The 20,115-nt window shown below is 41.0% G+C and overlaps 1 protein-coding gene across 4 annotated transcripts in view; it reads left to right on the top strand.

Annotated features, from left to right (window-relative positions):
- The window catches only part of LOC116429661 (uncharacterized), a 155,860-nt gene that overhangs the window by 16,070 nt on the left and 119,675 nt on the right, over nucleotides 1–20,115 (top strand). For 2 of the 4 annotated variants that reach the window (XM_031982835.2, XM_031982837.2), the window contains exon 1: nucleotides 13,024–13,707. The exons of the other annotated variants lie outside the window; for them this stretch is intronic. In XM_031982835.2, coding sequence (XP_031838695.1) covers nucleotides 13,672–13,707 — 36 coding nt within the window. In that variant the 5' untranslated portion in view covers nucleotides 13,024–13,671. Of the gene's footprint in view, nucleotides 1–13,023; nucleotides 13,708–20,115 lie in introns of those variants that run through there. 4 annotated transcript variants of the gene reach the window in all.

Below are 20,115 nucleotides of genomic sequence, written 5' to 3'. Positions count from 1 at the left end.
GGCGATGTTATCTGAAAGGCCTTAGGTGTAAATTTTCAGTCGGTTCAATGATAGGCTATTAGGCTGCTCAGCTCGGAACGGTGGATTTCATTGATTGGTGCATTCGTCTTGCGTTGACAACTGTTCGCGGAAACAGCTGCGTGAACTTTCAGTGGAAATGCGTATAGGCACTTAAGTTTTTTAAAGCGGTCGTGTCGGAAAATTTAACCCATTGTTCTGGGAGGGTTTTCACTAGGAATATTCGATATTTTCCGATAAAATATAGACGACATTCTTTCAATACTTTACATACCGATGCATTATACACGGTTTAATATCAAATACCAAACTTCATAGTTTCAGTGTTCCAAAACAAATGGAAATTGCGAGTCACCTATCATGGTGTAAGGTGTTAAATTTTATGGATTTGAAAAGTGGTCCTCGCGAAAGGAGAAGACTTTTCGAACTTAAAGCATTATTTTGTAAAAAGTAGCTCCTTCAACAGAAGAAAGCTGTACATCTGTTTATAATTAAATGTAGAATGAAACTTCATGGAAATATTTTCCCAAAATGTTGTTTAAATGTTGAAATACAAATGTCTTGAGTGAAATCAAGAAATTTGAGTTTCAATTTGACATAACTTCTTATGCGTTACTAACTAAAACGAATAGAAAAGCTTTTCAAAAGATAGCAGCTGAGAATGGTTTTCTAAAATTGAACTGGAAAAGTTACTTCTAATAATGATCCACGATTTCTTTTTATTAACCGTGTTTGGACCGAACCCAATAAGGTTCGTGCAACATGAAGTGTTACTAAAAAAATGCGTCTGCTCATGCGTGACAACCTAATGGCAGACGGCTCGGCTAATAGTCTGTCACCGTTCCCGCTAACGTGCCATTAAATGGGTGTCCATGAACCGCGAAGATTTTCTACACCAACCGCGTTGGAAGTTTGCCTTCTCCGTGCATGTAAATCTGCCGGCGAAACGCTCAGGGTTTACTCGTAATCAACATACATCAGTTGACTAATTAATTATTGCACCTCGGCTCGTCGTTCCCCAGCTTACGCGACTGGGTAACCGGTAATTGTAAAATATACGATCGAAATAAACTTTCACTTATTTAGCGAAAATAACGACCCGATGAGTTACGTGTTGCCGGCGCTGGTGCAATTTAGTAACGATATACTAAACTCACCGAACATACTAAACTCTGGTTCAAGTGGACTGGAAACATCGGTGAAACGAGTATCTATTTCGTTCGGTACTAGACCATTCGTTTCGAGAGATTTACATTTTTCGCGGACTAATTTTGAAGGAGTCGAGTGTTGAGAAACTCATCGTAAAACGGAGGCTTTACAATGTTGACATACATTGTATGAAAGTGAGATCGAGTATTCAACTAGAAGTACAGTTAACACATTCTCATATCATTTTCCAAAGTGTATAGCTGAACGCCGCAAGTGTTTGCTATTAAAATGTATGCAAGTATAAAAAAAATATATGGTAGAACTGTGTTGTCAATGCTTACAAGGGAACTTTTCCAACCAGCACACGTCGCTTTTGATGAAATTTTTATGAGACATAGTTCTTAAGAAAATATTTAACACTTTCAAAAAATTCATCATTAATACTTTAACAGCCACGAGAATCTTAAGCAAAACATCGCGTATACTTTGGTAACAAAATTAAATGGAAACGATGATTAATTATTTAGTACTTTAATTCTTATGTTATACTACCTTTTAGTTATTTACGATATTAAATATTTTTATTCGACATCGGTCATCTTAATATGTTATAATCGTTTTCAAGCAATTCGGAATCGCCGCACTATAGGGTATATGCCTGTTAAATTTTTGTTCTATATTAAAGAGTAGACTTTGCTTTTTACAACGATACTGAAAGCAATACCAAATTCTACTAAAGAAACCTTATACACACGATTTTGTACGGAAAATGTTTTTACCAAGTTTGGGAGGCAAATACCTCATATGTAGTGCGCTGGTCGTCACGTTGCGTCAGTGATCTCAATGGCAGTCAGCGTGTTAAGAGACTGGCATTCTTGTAAAAAATACAAAATTTCTAAATAAGTTACCAAGATTCTTTAAAAAAAAAAATTAAAAATCTCGTAGGATTACATTACCAAGATACTTCTAAAAAAAATATAAAAAATGTCGTATGATATCGTTACCAAGATTCTTTCAAGAAAAATAAAAAATGTCGTAAGACTACGTTACCAATTTAACATGTGTTAATTGGGGTGTCGGTTTTATATCAGTCTGCCGCTGATCATTTCGAAAGTCAGGTGGAATTCGCATTCCATAGTGAACGATACTCTACTCGGAACAGCAAAACGGAATTCGTCGTCACGGTCAGACAGGAGAGCGCAAAATGTCTCGTCTACATTGCCGTATCTATTTTCATCCGACACGTTTTAGATGCACCGCTATTGAAACCGACAGGCGAAACGAGTTGCGCATCGGCTTGTGGCAGGAGAACAGATCGTCAGAAAGTGCGTGACACCGTAAACCTGGCGTCGCATTTGTTGTTGAACAGCAAGATCTATCCAAGTGATTGTAATACAAGAAAATGTCGCCATTCATGCATTTACTTGATCTTAACACATTACATGCTGGAAAAATATCTCTCCCGCAGTTTAACGTTGAAAGACCGGGTATTAGCGCATTAGCAACCACCATTTCGTTCGATGACGATCATTACAGTCGCGATATTATTCGAATCTGCTAAATAAAATATTAAACAGGTGAAATCAGGGGTGCGGCAAAGGATTTCGAAATCTTCAGTAAAGGAATTGGAAATGTATACTGAACTTCTAAAAGCAAGAAAAAAAGAAAGCTATGCACTAATTTCTTATTATTCGAATAATTAAATTATTTGTTTGTATTCTGGACATGAAAGTTTGATATCGGCAAAATGACTTTCGTCCTTAAAAAGCTGAACCATAATTATCGTATAGTCTTATTCCTATTATTTATTATTCATCATGCTCTATTTCTCTTGAAGATCGAGGCTTATTGCCAAGTGTCAACGCTGAGTTCCAAAAAAGGAAACGTGAAATGAATACTTTTTGTAAAGTCTGATTCGATCGCTCCTGGCGCCGTGGGCTGTTTAATTTTAGGGCATTACGCGTGCAGGCGGCAGCCTGGTCGAAGCTAAAGGGTTCCCCGGGTCGGTATTTGTCGAGATATTATCGCAAAAAGGGGAGAAGCCCTGGGTAACAAGGAGGGCGTGACTCTTCCTTGGAGCCAGGGCACTAGAATGCCTCCGACACCGTTTCGCGAATTAGTCTTGTCTCTCACCATCGTTTTCAGTGGGAACAGAGGAAATCGTCGTGACTGGAGACTTCGGAGTAAGCACCCTCAGGAATATTACGTATTTTCTCAAATTAATTTTTTCGACAAAATTACTTTATTGTTAATCGATAATAATTCATTGAAATTCATTAGAAGTTTACGTTTATTCTGAAGAACTACAATCGATAACAGATAAATAACATTTAGTATGGACTTGAAAGAATTGGGTGATACTTATACTTATTAAATCTTATTCGAAATTTTCGCTACGAATCTATGATATAGAAAAGAAGGTGTTAGTCTATGAGTTGGCTTATTTTTACGGACAGAAAAGCATAAGTTTGAGATTTTAATTTTCCAGTAACTTGAATATTGTCCCATAATTCAAGATACAGTGTATCCTGGAAATGTGTTTAAAGTAATTATTTCATATTCGTTTCATCCATTTAAACGAATACTTCAAGGAAAGTAACTTATCTAGGGTCTGTCGTTATAATCAGTCCCCCAAATACTTTAAAATAAACTATAAATATTGAACGATTGTTATGGTTACTTGTCGGTCAATTGCGTTATGATTCATGAGGCATTCAGCAGACGCAAGAAAAAGAAAATTTTATTAGACAAGCGCGAAGCAGTAAATCATTCATTGTTTAAGACACTTATTTCTCCGTGAAATTTTGTAGAATGAACAGAACAGTACATTAATACAGGTTTCAAATGAAAATGTATTCAAGGAAATCGATACAGTTGCTTTTTATCTGTAGATGAGATCAGGTAACCGCGATTATGATATTTGCATATATTTCTTTCTCGCCGAGAGCGATCGACAGTCGCGATGTAAGCGAAACCGTCCATCGAAAGGTGATCATCTCTGATTTTAATTTGCGGCCTACACAGCAGTGGGAGGCGCGGCACATCGTGTTTTGCGGCGACCCCGACGCGTTAATTTACACCGCGAACGCGTTCACATATTTCTTAGCTCCGGTCGGCAATAATTAATATCGTCGCTCGATCAATCGCGCGTTTCGTCGTGCGTTAAAGGCCTGCCTTTAACTACCAGAGTACTTGAATTACTTGTCGTTTTGGCGCGGAATTACTGCCGAAGGCACATGTACCAGCATACTGGGTGGTGATTCTTGTGCTAGTCTCATTTAAACAATAAACTTGAATAAGATAAGAAGAAATTTAATTAGAATTTGATTGAAATAAAAAAAAATTTCTGTAAAGCATTTTATTCTATGGGTTTATAAGATAGATAAAAATAACAGGTTTAATCCCTTGCCCTACTTCATAACTATGATCGGTACAACTATTTTATTGTTAGTAATTGATTAGGAAAAAATAAATTTTGTATGTTTATTCTATGTCCATGTTTACTTCAAAGGTTAACGATTGTTAATAGAAAGGTAACATTTGATTTATATTTTTAAAAAGGTAAGTGACATTTAGATTTTTCAAATCCGCTTTGCACTCGATTAACGCTTTGCACTCGAAAGATTTTTTACTAGAAATACTATCAACATTCGAACAACATGAATAATTGGTTCCGTGTTGTTTAAACCGTGATGATTATTCGAATATGGATTTTAATGGTGACAAGGTTGAATTTCTATTATAATTACGATACAGACTACAGTACAACTTCAGTGTGTATCTCCTTAATTGTACAGAATGTTAGTCAATGACATAAAATACTGCAATTAAGAATGGCTGAAACGTAGATTTTAAAGAAACCGTGTTATACTAGGGTTGACCGTATTCAACATTTTCCGATGAGATACAGACAATGTGTCTTGAAATCAATGAGAAAGCGTACGTAAACTAAGTTATTTTGTTTCGATACGTCGCACATCGATGCTCTATACAAAGCTTAATATTGTGTATAAGACTTTATAATTCTGATATATCGAGTGAAGTGGCGACTGAGAATCGCTTCTGGAGTGCATAATAATTTAAATAATAATTAGAAGAATGTACAAGGATTACAATGTCGGTAAATTAAATGAATTGGTTCGCATTTTGTTAATACAGAAATGAATATCTCAGTAACGCGTGTAACAAATATGAAATAAAAGAAGCTTATGAAAGCACTCTGACAGACACAGTATCTGCACAACGTATCTACACACACACCTACATGTGTACGATTAATAAAGCGATTTATAAAGTGTTTGAAAAACAACGGAATATTTATACATTCAATTTGTCAAGCGTGTAGCATTTATAGAATACAGTATACAATATCGAAGGAAAATTGATAATAACATATTTCACAGAACATTTGGTATTCATTGGCTTAATGTTCTTTACGAACGATCACGTATGAATACAATATTCTCATCGACTAGATTTCCATAGATCTACCGGTGTGATATCGATACGAGCAATTTCGAGCAACCAGCGCGTGTAATTACACTTTGCCGGGGAATATTAACAGACGCGCCGCCAATAAGTTTCGTGTGTTTAGTAGCTCACGCACGTTCGAGATATAAGTTTGATATCGCGTTTGCGTGCGGAATCACCAGATTATTATCGACTTACAGTGATTGAGGTGCGAAGCGTGCCGACGGTTTCGTGCATCGAATTTATAATGGATTTCCAATCCTGGCGGCCGCGAAACGCATGTCCTTCATTACGGGACGCATTGTAAGAACGTTGATTTTACGCCCGCAATCACGGAATACCGCTTGATTCGCATGTAACATGTCATTTCTGTCTAAATACACATGCCTCTCCGTTTACGCGGCACTCGTTTTACGCGAGTCTCTGTTACAATAGATTGCTGCAAAAGTTTCAGGAATCCGCTGTCATTCAGTTGTTCGATAGTTTCATAAAGCCTCACACGTTTAACACTTTATCTACCTTATTCTTATTATTAATATCATCATTATCATTACTGTTATTATTAACATGTCGAATGCCGCACGATTTCATAGAGTAAAATATACAAAATGGAGAAAATATAATACTAAATCATTTGATTGAATTGCATTAGTATTATTGCACGTTGATTTAGCTGTATGTTACCATATTAGGTAACATTATTTATAATATAGAAATGTTTTCAAATAGTCATCATTTAATTGAGTGAGCTATAGTAATTTGATTTGGTTGGGGGTCACCGGTGACCCCCATGACATTCAACGTGTTAATATTTTATTTCTTAAAAACAAAGATAGTCCTTACAGTGTGTAAGTACCCAAATTACTTGTTTTTTTTTCTTTATTCTTTGTCAGGTGAATCGATTAGATTACTAACGAATGACTCCATGCATATCAAGCGCGGTGTCAATGTATCGCGAACCGACACTGCGGCGTCAGGCGATCGCGTGCAAATGTAAAATGAGTTCAATAATTGCCTCGAACAATGGCACCATTTATTTATAAGCCGTATCGTTTCACTTCGACCCGATTATCTTGCGATGCTCGTTGCACGCCGCTATGTTTACGTACACTTTCATCGGGATCGGCCGCCGGCCGATCTGACTTTCAGATAGCCCATCGATCTGCACGCTTGTAACTTCCTTCTTTATCGTGGCCATTCGCGAACCGGGAATAGCGCATTCTCATCGTAGCAGTGTTCGCCGATGGTCTATCAAGGTTGTAGTCAATTATTGCAGGCGATCTTCGTCGGGAAACATCCTTAACCTCTTGTCCTGCAATTTCTTTCTCAATTACGATCGATTCAACTACATTCTCATTAATAGTTCATTGAAAAGGAGAGAAGAATTTGAGAGGCATGTTCTAAAGCCACGTTTACTCCGAAGTATAATGATTGATAACAGAAGAATAACATCTAATTTCAATTCAAACTAATTGAGTAATATTTATGTTTGATAAATTACATTTGAAATTGTCACTACGAATTTTGCACGAAAAAGATGTTGGAAATCGTTATTCGTAACGAAATAACGATCAGAAAAATAATTAAAAGGAATTCTCTTGGAAGATATTAAATTTCAATGTGTTAGGTATTTGTAGCAAAAGGTACGTAATATTTATGATACGGAGAGTCAGGAGGTTAATGATACTTCGAAATAAGAATAGACACAAGACAAATAGCAATTTATTAGGATATCGGGAATATCTGTAGCGAAGTTTAATCAGATTCATATTTTATTACAGTCATTTCTTACAATATTGTTCCACATGTTTATTAATATTTCTGGCAACTCTTCAGGTCGTCGACAATTTTTAAGCTTGTAATTTTTGTTTCTAAATTTACCAAATTTTTAATCGATTCATTCTAATTTAATGAATTAATTTGTCTCTGAATCACACAAACCGTTGGAAATCCAAAAAACGTCAGAAATCTTCTAGTATTAATATTTTCATCGGGTCCGTCTGTATGTCCCTAAATATTCCAATTGATGTCTCTAGGAGGCATTCATTCCAACTTACTATAATATCTCATAAGTTTCACTTCAGCAGTTACTACTTCGTTATTCATAACGAAGAAAGAACGATCCATTAATCTTGAATAAGTGTATAAATCTCACCAAAAATCACATACACGTGTCTCCGATATACCCAAGAAAAATACGGAACTTATCCAACCATAAATCTGAAGTCTGACAAGTTGAAGCTACAACTAGAACGCTCATTTCACGCCTAGGATTTTTCTCGACTTAAAAAGCGTAGGTCGGCGGTGCATTACGTGTAACAACATTGATGCAGTAACTGGACGTCGTTACAGAATGGTACTTAAACGCAGGAAAAATCATAATCTTACGCCATAAATCCAGCTGGATCAATCTTTAAGAGCTTTATCTGGAAAGATTGGCCGGATCGGAAGAACTACTCTGACCGAAGTCTAATCCTGATGTAAGTGCCGGCTGAAAGTGTCTCATTTCTCGCTTTATATCGGTGTTAAATCTTCCGCGAGATAACACGGTTTCTACCCAGTTCCGCGGCCCGAACCTCCGCGGCGCGGTTTACCGTGAAAGAATGAAATTTACAGGTAGCGTAAATTCTAAGGTGGATGCGCAGCCATTCTCGGAACAAGACCGCGGATAATTGAAGCGGATGCAATCGGGAGAACTCAGGTGCCGAAACGGGTCTTAAACGGGTTCGAAAGATGAGATAAGGACCCTATAATACTCGCTGAGATGAATTGCGCCGTGCATAAAGGTGGTAGAGAGGCCTCGGAGGTTCGTCATATTTTATGGCTCATTTTGTTACTCTTTACTGTCCGATCCCTGCACCGACGTCCGTCCGTCGTTAAATCTCTCCGCTCGCCCAACGACCGGGTGTCACTCGGACACCCGCGATTTGCAAAAATTAATCACGTCTCCCTCTTAATTGCGCGCATTATAGTTGTCGCGTAATGAATTACGGTGATAAATACAAATTTCGGTGACAACGACAGGGTGATACTCGGAGGATAAAGATGATGAATACAGGTTTCGATGAGAGTATCGGTAGTTAAGGGCCCGATAAATCGAGGTTTCGATCGTTAATGTTTCCTACAAAGAATTGTCTCGTATTCAAATAAAATAGTCGTCCCCTTAACTGTCGAACAGCTGATGCTATTTTGCGGAAAAATTGAAACAAGCCGAAACCAAGTCAGGCATTCTAATTCTGTCAAAAAAGTCAGCATTATTTTAAGCAACAAATCTCTATAGGAAACTAACCAGAGCGACTTACTACCTACAGTTATTAATAACCTAGCAGTCATTGCGACGATAAGCCTCCGATTAAAAAAAGAATAGTTGAGTCGTTTTTAGAATCGGTGAAGTTCTGTTTAACCTAAAAACTTCGTTGAAGTTGAAGTCTCTAAAAAAAACTGGTCGCGTAAAACGGGTCAGCCCCTTAAAGGGGGACGATCGTCGTGGAAACGAAGTCACGGATAATTCCGCCGTAATCCGGAGGAATCCTGTAATTCGCGTGACTCTACGATAAAATTTTTCCCGTTTATTTTTAGAGCGGCGCTCTCTGTCGGGCGACCAGTATCTCCGTGGCCGGTGCATCGAACCCCGCGATCGGTTCCAAGATTGAGATAAGCGGCTTGCGAAGAAATAAGTAGTTTAAGCCTGTTCGCGTGGCCGGAGATTGGTCTGACGTCGCTTCGCACCGAGAAGTGGGGATGTTTTATGCATGGACCCCGCGTTATGCATCATTCCAGGTGGATCTCGAACAGAACCCGTCGAACTCTGGTTCCGTGCGAGGGACACGTAACGCTCGATCGGAGAACAGTTCCTTTCAACGAACGTATGGAAACAAAAATTCCATGCGCGAACTCCGCCGTCTTTGCGAACAACAAATTCACATCTCATTAGAGTGTAACCAAACCATGACGGGAACCATATAAAATCAGTGCACCGAATAAAATCTGTGGCAGTGAGAAAATATAAATCTTCGCGACAGCCGCGTCTAAACTAGCTAAGTTCTCGCGTGCTCGTTTAATTCACAGTAAAATCCAAACACGATGATAGCGATGGCTGCCATTAGCATCACGGCTTCTTGCCGTCGCCATGATGGTAACCAGCATCGTTGTTCCAAATAAAAACTGTATTACCGGTAGGTAACGGAACACGCCACGAAGGGAGATACTCCGAAAAGGAAGGAGGTCCAAACGAACTTTTCTAAAATTCAAGGATCGCGTGACGGATCTCCGTGTATTGGGGATGTCGGGTAGAAGTGTGCTGGTGGGGGACGTTCGAGGGAGAGTGGGGGCGTGCGTTACGCAGGAATTAGGGTTCTGCGTGGTGGTGTGGAGGCAGCAGCACGGCAGCAACGGCGTTCGCACCGAGAAGCAGCCGCCGGCAGCAGCACCAGCACCAGCACCAGCACCAGCACCGGCACCGGCACACACGGTTCCGCCGTTGCGGAGAAGCCTTGTCGCTCTCGGCCGGAGCAGTCCGCGGCGATCTTCGGCCCCCACGGTGTTCCGTATGGCCATGCGTCGCCTCGACATCCTCGTCGACACTACTCCAAAACTGACAACCGACCCTGCGCGAAACCTCGAAGCGATCGTAAATCCCGCGCTAGCACCTCGAAGAGAACGGAACGATAAACGGAGACGCGCGGTCGTTGATCAACGATCGGGGGATCCGTACGCGGGAACGATCGCCGTGCTCCTCGACGCGAGCGTCACCGGGAAGATAAAGGACACTACTCGCGGAAGAGTCTCTGACGCTTCGCTGCTACTGTTCTTCGTCGATACGTTAGTAAAGATCGTTATTTTGTTTGGTTGCCAAGGGTCCTCGAGCCGCACGAGAGAAAGATTTATCTGTGACAGCAACGTCTGTGAAGCTGCGTCAGGCGGAACGAAATTTTCGCGCCACAGAGTGTCAGAACATAGTCGATCCCAGGGACTTTCCCAGAGGGTGACTAAAGATATTGGGGAGGTATTCATCGGGACACGAGTCGAATACGCTGAATACCAGTTGCCAGTTTCGTTATCCTTGCATTCTCGAGTTGCGATCTCGCGGCGACAACGGTGGCACGCGTCACTACCGCACACGCACCCCGAACTTGCCGCGGCAGCGGTTCGCATGCGGGAGGACCAACTCGTACGTGCGGTCCACCTATCGCTCCACAACTCGACGGCCGAGTCAGTGTTACTCTTGATTTCCGCGCGAGCGCCGGCCCCGGCCTAGCGGGGACGATACGCACGATCCGTTTCGTTCGTTCCTGACGATCATCCGCGTCGCTGACGTCGCGCGTCTCGATCCGTGCCGGCCGATAACCGCCGAAACAATCGGTCCTCGATTTTTTCGCGAACCTTTGTGCAATCCACTCATCCCAGCGACTGTTTCGTCGAAAAATTCAGCGTCCGAACGTCTAGTGAGGAAGCCTCGAGGAGATGTTCAGTGTTGCACGTTCACGAAGCTTGAATTTCGAAGACGCAACACGGTCCGATCGGATCTCATCCAGTGAACGATGAAAATCAAAGGATCAGTGCGGTCTGTGACACAGTTTTTTTCCTTTCCGCCGACTGTGAACTTTACGGGAGCTCCCCGTCGATGAACTTTAACGTTGCTGAACCGAGTTCCAGAAGATAAACGAGATAAACACCGTTATCGAGGCATGTGTATCGCGATCTGTATCGATCCGATAAACGTAATTCCTTCTGTTGTGTGAACGGTTCGAAGAGAACCGCGCCGTTTGACCGATTCGTTTCACGTTTTTTTCTCATCTTTTCACGAGTTTCTCGTTATCTCGGACACGTGTCGCCTTGGACGATCGGAAATTGGAAATTTTTCCACGTGCGAGAGGTAGCCGCTCGGAAAGACGGAATCGTAGCCGTCCATTCTTACAGGCGTTCCGCTAACAGAGACCGCGTATCGCAGCGGCCAGTAACGAGAAAATTGTCTGGAATGGTTACGTGAAACGGGCGTGCGACATTCATTGCAAATTACAACCGTCGGTTCCACGTAGAAGGAAGTGAAAAGGATCGACAGCACCGGCGCCAGGCCGCGACTCCTATTTTCCGACGCGAAGGTGTAACGTATCGCGCAATTAAATCCGGGTGACCGAAACGCTTGACGCGTTACATAACAGAGAAGACCGATTATTCTATCGTTCACGAAGATACACATACAACATCGAAATCCTCTTAATCCGGACACGTCTCCGCAAAGGCACACCCATTTTCACGAAGAAGAGTCGCAATAAATCACATTAGACTTCAGAGAAATCCATAGCGAAATTTCAATCGAAAATCGGAAAAGAGAAACAGGGGGCTTCAGTTTTTTCGGTAGAAGGGAGAGAATTCCCAAGAGAATTCCCGAGAGAACCCAGGGAATCTGAACATTGCGGATGACAACGTTCGGAGAGACCGTTCCGTAATCTGATCGATCGATCATCCCCCCGCGTCGCGCGAATGAGCCGTCCGGTCGCCGGCTCAGACGTATAAAACAATCGTTATTATCAGCGCGCGGCGTTCTCGGCGCGGCGGACAGATAACGGCCGAGATCCGAGATTGCGATCGACCCCGGAGAGAAAATTACAGAAGATCCTCCGCGTGCCAGCTTTCACGGCGAATTCCGGTACAAAGGGTGGTGCTGCTCGGGGTGGAAATGAGCAGGAGCTAGGATCGGAAGGAAGCAACAACGCGCGCACGTAGTTAACGTACCCCCTCCCACCTCCTCAATATATATATATATGTATATATCTTGGCAGTAATGCGCACAAATTATGCGTCTCGCGCCTCCGCGGAGCAATGGCCACTGAGAAGCGGGCACCGGTCGCACGTTCACGCTTACGGATAGCCCGGCGTCCGTCGATACGCCCGCCCCCCTCGCTCTTCATATTCTTTCCACGCTTTGCTGCGGCGCGCTTTCTTATTCCCCTTTCCCCGGCGTTCGCTGCTTGTCTCGCCCTGTCTTCCACGCGTTGTTAAAGGAACGATCCCGGTAGATCGCTCCAGGCGGCGTTCATTCGTGAAATTCGTTCGACGTCCACCGCGGGACACGCGCGTTCTTCATCTACGTGACACATCCGCGAGAATCGTTCCGCAGGCGAGCAAGGTGCACGCATGTGTGACTGGGGTTTGTTCGCGAGTCCCACCGTCGTTTCCTTCCCGCACGCTGCAGGTTTTCGGGGAACGCCGTTTCGTGATCGACTCGTGCCCCGACGCGAGAGCTTCGGACCAGAGTTTCTCGAAATGTTCGGTTGTTTCTGGGCAACTGGACTAAATGAAGTTTCGCAGCTGCAGATGCTGAACACGTTTGATTGCATTGCGTTAAGGGATTAAGGAGTTTGTTGCCGTTGGATGATACTTGGGGGAAGGATGAGTGATGAGCTCTGAACGATTAGAGGATCGAAGATGTTGAAGGGGAAGATCGATCTGGTTGAAGAGGTAGTTTGAGTTCTTGTGGGAATATTGGGTGCAGAAGTTGAGATAATAGAGGTGGGACTGTTTGGAAATTTTCTGTGCTCGGTTGAAGCACTCCGGACGCATTGTGAAGCGGGACACGTTTAGAAATATTGTTGGGGACTTATCCTTCCTGCTGATTGTTGGGGGAACGCTCGTGCGACACTGTCGCGCGGACGTCAGTGAAAATAGGAAACATCGGGTACCGTTAGCTGGCGTTTCAGCGCGGGGTCCTCGTTTACCTAGATCTCGAAAGTGAACAGACACGTGTCGAGAGTGCAATTAGTTGGGATTTTGAGGATCGTGAGGCCTGTGCGGCTGTCAATCGACCGAGGCTGTTCGGGTATTACGAAATCGACTGGCGTCCCGGCGAGCACCGCCTGCTATCGACGAACCAACGACCTTGTGCCTACCGGGATCGCATCGATTGCCGTGTATTAATGGTGCGAATTGTTCAGTGAAGAGTTGATAAAGGGGCGAGGAAGTCGAGGAGTTCGAGTTCGTCGTGCCTGTGTTAAGGATAACGTCTGTGCTACTCCGTGGCGAGATTCTCAACGAATGATATCTACCGAAATTCGTGCGGCAATTGTTCTGGTGAGTATCCGCTATTGTTATTTTTTTCGTTGCTCCTTGCACGATTTTGATGGAGACTGGAGAATTCGTTTTTAAATCGGTAAACTCAAAAGATTCTATTTCAAGTTGAAAATCTCGAATTGGATGATCCGATTTTAAATTGGAAATCTCGAATTAAAAGATTTGATTTCAAATTGTAAAGTATTTAAATTAACAGATCCGATGTCAAATCGAAAAATTCAAATAGAAAGGTTCGATTTGAAATTGAGAAACTCGAATTACAAAAATTTAATTTGAAATTTCAAATCACAAATCAAGAGATTCGATTTCAAGTCGGAAATCACGATAGTAGAGAATTCGGTTTCAGATATTAATTTTAAAAATGAGTTAAAATTTTTATTCTAAACATCTATGTAAAACCATAAACTGTATCGAATTCTATTTAGTTTCAAATATAATACTCTTAAAGATGAACCATAAAACGTGCCATCGATTTGTTAAATATATTTGCGTCCCGTATAGAATGATTACCAAGTGTATAATACCATGTGCAAAACTATAAATCTTATCATCTTATCCGTTTTATCGTAAATGAGCCATAATCTTTACGCATCGCAAATTACGTTTCATAAAATTTGAGTAGCTCCGAACAAATTCGTTCGTATGCACGGGCACGAAATAAAAATTCTGCTCACGCCGCGAATGCTTGATGGACGTCCGTTCGTTGACTCTGGTTTTCAAATTTCGGCGAACTTCTGCTCTGCTCTGTTACACCTTCCCATAAAACATCGTTCTTTATATTGCGTTATAAAACATTTTCGAATATTTGTAGGAAAACACGAACTGGGACATAAATGGGACATCATCGTTTTGATTCAACTTCTATATTTTACATTGTCGTAATCTCGGTGACTCGGCAGTTAGTGTTCCGGTTTGAATTATTGAAATGTTTAAGTGATTCCGTTTCGAGTAAGAAGTTCGTATTTTTATACCTTAGCAATATAGTTTAGTCAAATCTGAAACACAAAATTTTATTTTTATATATAAGACACTAAAAAATTATTTGAATACGAATTATCCATTCACAAATCATCTTTGAATCTTTCCATAATCAGATTAACAACAAAGTATTCAAAAGTGATACCTATAAATCTCGATACTGTTTCCTAAGAATCTTTCGATCGCCTTATAGATTATGAAAATTTACTTTACCGAAGGAAAAAGCGTTTCAGTTTCGATTTTATCGTGCTCTGGGTATCATAGTTGAAGTCGTAAGAATTTGGTTTTTACTCATTTTCCAGCGAAACGAACGTTTTCCGCGATTATTTACGAATATAAGTTTCACGAAGTACAAACACTCGCGTGACGCTTTGTTGATTAACCATTACTCCACTTACGATGCCGCCACACAGCAAAATTACCATGAATTAACATATACGATAAGAGTGACGTTAGCAGTCTGTAAGTACTTTAAATGTATCCAAAGGTATTCAATCGTTGCGCTCTTGCGAAACGCCGCGTGGAGTACGCACGGGACACGTTAACGCTCTATGATTTAGCCGCGAACGGAATTCGATGGAACAGATTCTTGAATACGTTTAATGGCAATCTCGGGACCAGATTAGCACGGTTCATGCTCGCGCATGCCTGCGCAGAGAACAGGTATTACGTTTATGGAGATCGTTTTATACCTGTGATTTGAATATTACTCTGTACAAGTGTATTTCACAGAAGCAAATTCTAATGAGAGACTTATGTTCAAATAAGGAACAGCTTTCGAGCGACTTGTCGCTAATTCTTTCGGTACATTCGACTCGGTCGCGACCTGCTTGTAAATATCACGATATTCACTGAAAATTTATTTGAACATCTATCTTTCATTGATTCTGAAATTTCAACGACAATTTTCTAAAATTTCTCTTCCTGTCCTTCAATTTTTTAAAAGATTTCTTCTCTACTTGTTCACCCTTAGTTTAATGTTTTGACTCGTTACCCTGTGATTTTCTTTTATTGTAGCGTAACACTCTACCTTTCACTAGTATTTTGAAATATCTACTATTGTAATAAAAATATTACTATTATCTAAGTAACAGGTTTGCCAGAAACTTTATAAAGGAAGGTAATACATAAGAATGGATAATTCATAATTCAGTAACATAGTATAAAGCAAAATATATCGAGTTTAATATACATTCATACGTTGAATGCCATGGGTCACCGATGATCGGACCTCCCAAATTGCTTGAAAACGATTACAAAAGGAAAACTAATGTGAAACCGAAATATTTAATTACATTTGCAATAAAATAATAGTACGACTTAAAAGTTATGATGCCAAATCTCTAATACATTGAATGCAATCAGGGTCACTGGTGATCCTCAACCAAATCGAATTACTATAGTTCACTCAATCAAACAATGATTATTTGAAAATATTTCTATATTATAAATAATACTACCTAATGCGGTGACATTCAGGTAAATAAACGTGCAATAATGGTAATGCAATTCAATCGAATGATTTAATACTACATTTTGTTCATTTTGAGTATTTTGCTCTATGAAATCGTGCAAAATACAACGTGTTAATCAACCGAAAGAATTTCACCAAACAACTTAATACAATCATTTTTCGATTTAATCTAAAATAAACTTTTCCCTTCAACGTTACGAAGTACATACAGGATTACTCCTTACCATACAATGACAAGTGGGATTCGCGATAAAGATGTCTAGATTAATTAATTAAAAATCAACGTTGTTCTAAATTAACTTCCTATTATTAATTTACTATCTGCAAAGTAAATTGTTACTTACAATGAAATATAACATTTCTTTACGTGTCTTGCAAACTATTAATAATAAAAACTCACACGAGCTTAATGGCAAAAGAAAATAATACGTCAAGGGGTTAAAAACACCCTGAAAGCAGATAGCCGAAGCCGAAGGGCGATTAATATCGCGAAATTTCACCCGGCGATCCCTGTGCGCATAAAGCAACGAGCCAAACTGCATCCCGCTGTGGCACAAGGAAACAAACAATCGTACGCAGCAAAGTTCAGTGCACGTGCGACCGTACGGAGGGAACGCTTGTGAAGTCCGACGATCACCGATCGATTCGTTAATATCGACGGGTGGAAACAATAAATTCACTCTGTGGAGAGAGAGAGAGAGAGAGAGAGAGAGAGAGAGAGAGAGAGGGGGGGGGGGGTCGATCGAGGGGGATCGTAAGTGGTAGATGGAGGAGCTGTGAAACGTGAGAGTGTAAATCGTAGTCTTACCGTTTCGCTGGGACACGCCCCGTTAACTCGTGGTTTAAACGTCAAGCCACGCCCATTTTTGGGGTGAGCGGCCAGATTTCGTGCGTTCTTATTTCCCTGTTTTCCTTTTTTTTTATACCCTTTGACCTGGCCGCTTCTATCTCTTCCTCTTTAACGTCCGCGATCCTCGGAGGATGTTAAACGCAGGAGAATGATCGCGCGCACGACCTCTCCGCCGATCCTCGATCGGGTTAAGCAAACAGCGACCGGGGTTCTCACCTTTATCGCGATAATAGCTGTAATTTCGGCGGGTCCTCGTTCCGTTCGCGTACACGCGGTACGTGCAGGCGTGCCGGATTGCGGCCGCGTCGTTCCCTTGATTGCACGCCACGGCTTCCTCGCGCGACCGCGATTTATTACTGGAACCTGTCCCGCCATGGTTGCTCCTTACGATCATCGCCGCTATCCCGAATTTATTTTATATCGCAAAATGTTACGCGTCAGCGGACATGATGACCGCTTTCCTGTTGCGCTTCATTTGTGTGCATGTTCCGGTTTTAATTGGCTCCGGAGATTGTCCGTTACTGTTCGGTTTAATAACTTTGTTACGGATTTTGGGTAGTCTGTAAGAGGGTGGAATGAGTGTTTTTGATATTTATGTGGAGTAATGTATGTACATTCATGTAGAATATGTAGAAGCTGGATTTCAGAAGTGCAATTTGTTCTTGAGGTTCCTAGATTCTTATTAATAGGGTTCTTAATATCTGTACCATGTTTGGAAGAAGCTTAATCACTCTTCTTTAACCCTGCTACGTTCTTCGAGTCTTTTTTGGCTTAATCAGGTTTTCATTTTTTCAACATCGTTTTATTCGTATAATGTTTTCGATTTGTGTTCTGATTTTGTTAAGAATACTTTAAATTCGTGAACGGTGTAAGGAAGTTGTTACTGTTCTACGTGACTTCTATCTTTACTAAATAATGATTCGAATGTACGGATAAATCGAGGCCTGTAGAAGGGTTAAGTGGTAACTCTAAAACAATCGTTGCATCATGCCGTTCAATGGAAACTCGTTGATTCGAGATTATAATTGGAATTGCCGTTGAAGGGTCTATTTGGTCATTTTTCGCTGCTAATCATCGATTTTAGAAGGACATTAAATAACCGTCGATAGATAAAGTGTTACAACGTTAATGTAATGCGAGAATGAATCCAGTTCTCGTCGATTTCAAATATAAACGTTGATCTAGTTAGTTAATCTTCCACGTTGGTGGGAACCCAACGCTGTTTCTTATTAATTTACGAAGCTGTAATTTTACCGCGAGGTCTATAGGACAAGAGACGTGCAGCTTGGACAAGGCCCGGTGCCAACCAACCACCTCGTTCGACGCGTGTTTGTCTTTTTTTCGCGCAGTACTTGCGCGACGCTTACGAAAGACAAGCGTACACGAGTTCCGGGGGGTTCAATGAAGTGCACATCCGACAAGCTCGCGTCTAGACGTCGAGGTTCGGTGAGCAATGCTAATGTGGAAAACACGATAATCGATGGCTCTACGAAAACGTGCGGGGAACCTTCTTCGCCGCCTTGCTGGTTTCGCTTACCATATAATACCAGTTCCAAGGAATAATGCATGTTTCTGTCTACACCATTAACTCCCTGCAACCTTGAAAAAGAAATGTATAGTCGTTCATTTTTACTATTTTCGTTAAAAATTCTAACAATACACAAAGATTTTCCGCATGAATGAAGAGAACTTTCACGTTAAAGTTACTATATCTTTAGAAACTTTCGACATTTTATATATCTTCACTATCTGAATTCCATTTCTGTACAAGATTGTAACGTCCTAAAGTGAAAGATAATCTTAAATGGTAGATTATGTACGCTATTTATAAATTGATTATCTAATCTATAATTCAGACATCAGATTTTGCGTAGCTCGATATCTCAAAATAGCTTTTAATCATGTTATAATGACGTAGGTAATAACAGAAGGTTCACGCAATATAATATTTTATTCTTCGCCTATAACCGTGACTTTTTGCGTCTTATTCTCAAGCCAGTGTACCGAACAAACATTCTTGGCATATTTCTTCGCAAAATTTTGAAGAAGTTGAACCTAGGAAATCAAGAGTCCCAAATTGAAAAAGAAACTGTTCGTACATAGTTATTTACAAATATTTGCGACAAACACTTGGCTAAGAGAGATTTGCCGGCGCGGAATTCGTAGTATTATATATACATAGAATTTGGGTGGACACCATGCGTTTATATTCGTCCATTTCGAACCTTGAGCGCGATGTAGGCAAGCACTCGTTAAGAAGTATTGCGTAAAGTGCTTCACCGTTAAACGCGTATTTATATAAACGATTACTTGTCCGTTGCCGCAGCCGAGCCTCTTCAAATTTGCTATTTAAATAAGACGCGACGCGGGGAATCGAGGCTCGCCGATTAGCGGCGGCGAATCATCGACCACGATTTTCACGAGCCTTTAAACGTCACGCCGGGCTTATTTGTCCAACGATAATTCATTCGACGCTCGGTTATCCACTTATTCTTAGTAACTAGTTCCGGGGGTGGGCGACGGTTATACGATCGGGATCGTCTCGTATTTTTCCTTTTCTTTTTTAATAAAAAGTTCAAAGCTCGGATACGAAAACCGCGCGCAACACTGGCGAGAACTTCCAAAGCCTCGAATACAGTTTACTTTTGTGGTCGTTTGAAGTGGCGCTCATTGGTGCGAGACCAGACGCGCGGGAAGTATACACGGTGGCCGGTGTCGATGCTTTACGGGGTTTGGCCTCAAAGGGTCGATTTAATTACTCCGATATGAACGCGGATGCACGATAGTCGAACTGAAAAATAATTGTCGGCGGTTTGTGTTGAATCGTTTTGCAACACCCTCTTACAATAACCGTTGTCTTACAATAAACTGAGACTTATGAAAAATGAATAAATGTAAATGATATTCTATTTCTTAGAATTTAAATTACATGTTTTTCTATAACAAATAATCTCAATTTCTTAACTAAATTCTTAATCTCTAGTGCAAACATAGTCAAATAGTTCTATGAAATACAAGTTAAACGAAACACATATATTGTTTCTTATGAGATTGCTGAGTTCAATAAACATTTATGTAGATCAGTGCATTCTCTGTAAAGTTTAAA

Source organism: Nomia melanderi, chromosome 10 (assembly GCF_051020985.1).
Source record: "Nomia melanderi isolate GNS246 chromosome 10, iyNomMela1, whole genome shotgun sequence".
NCBI classification, from domain to species: Eukaryota; Metazoa; Arthropoda; class Insecta; order Hymenoptera; family Halictidae; genus Nomia; species Nomia melanderi.
The sequence above is the reverse complement of the archived record's forward strand: the minus strand, read 5'-3'. Positions and strand labels throughout refer to the sequence as shown.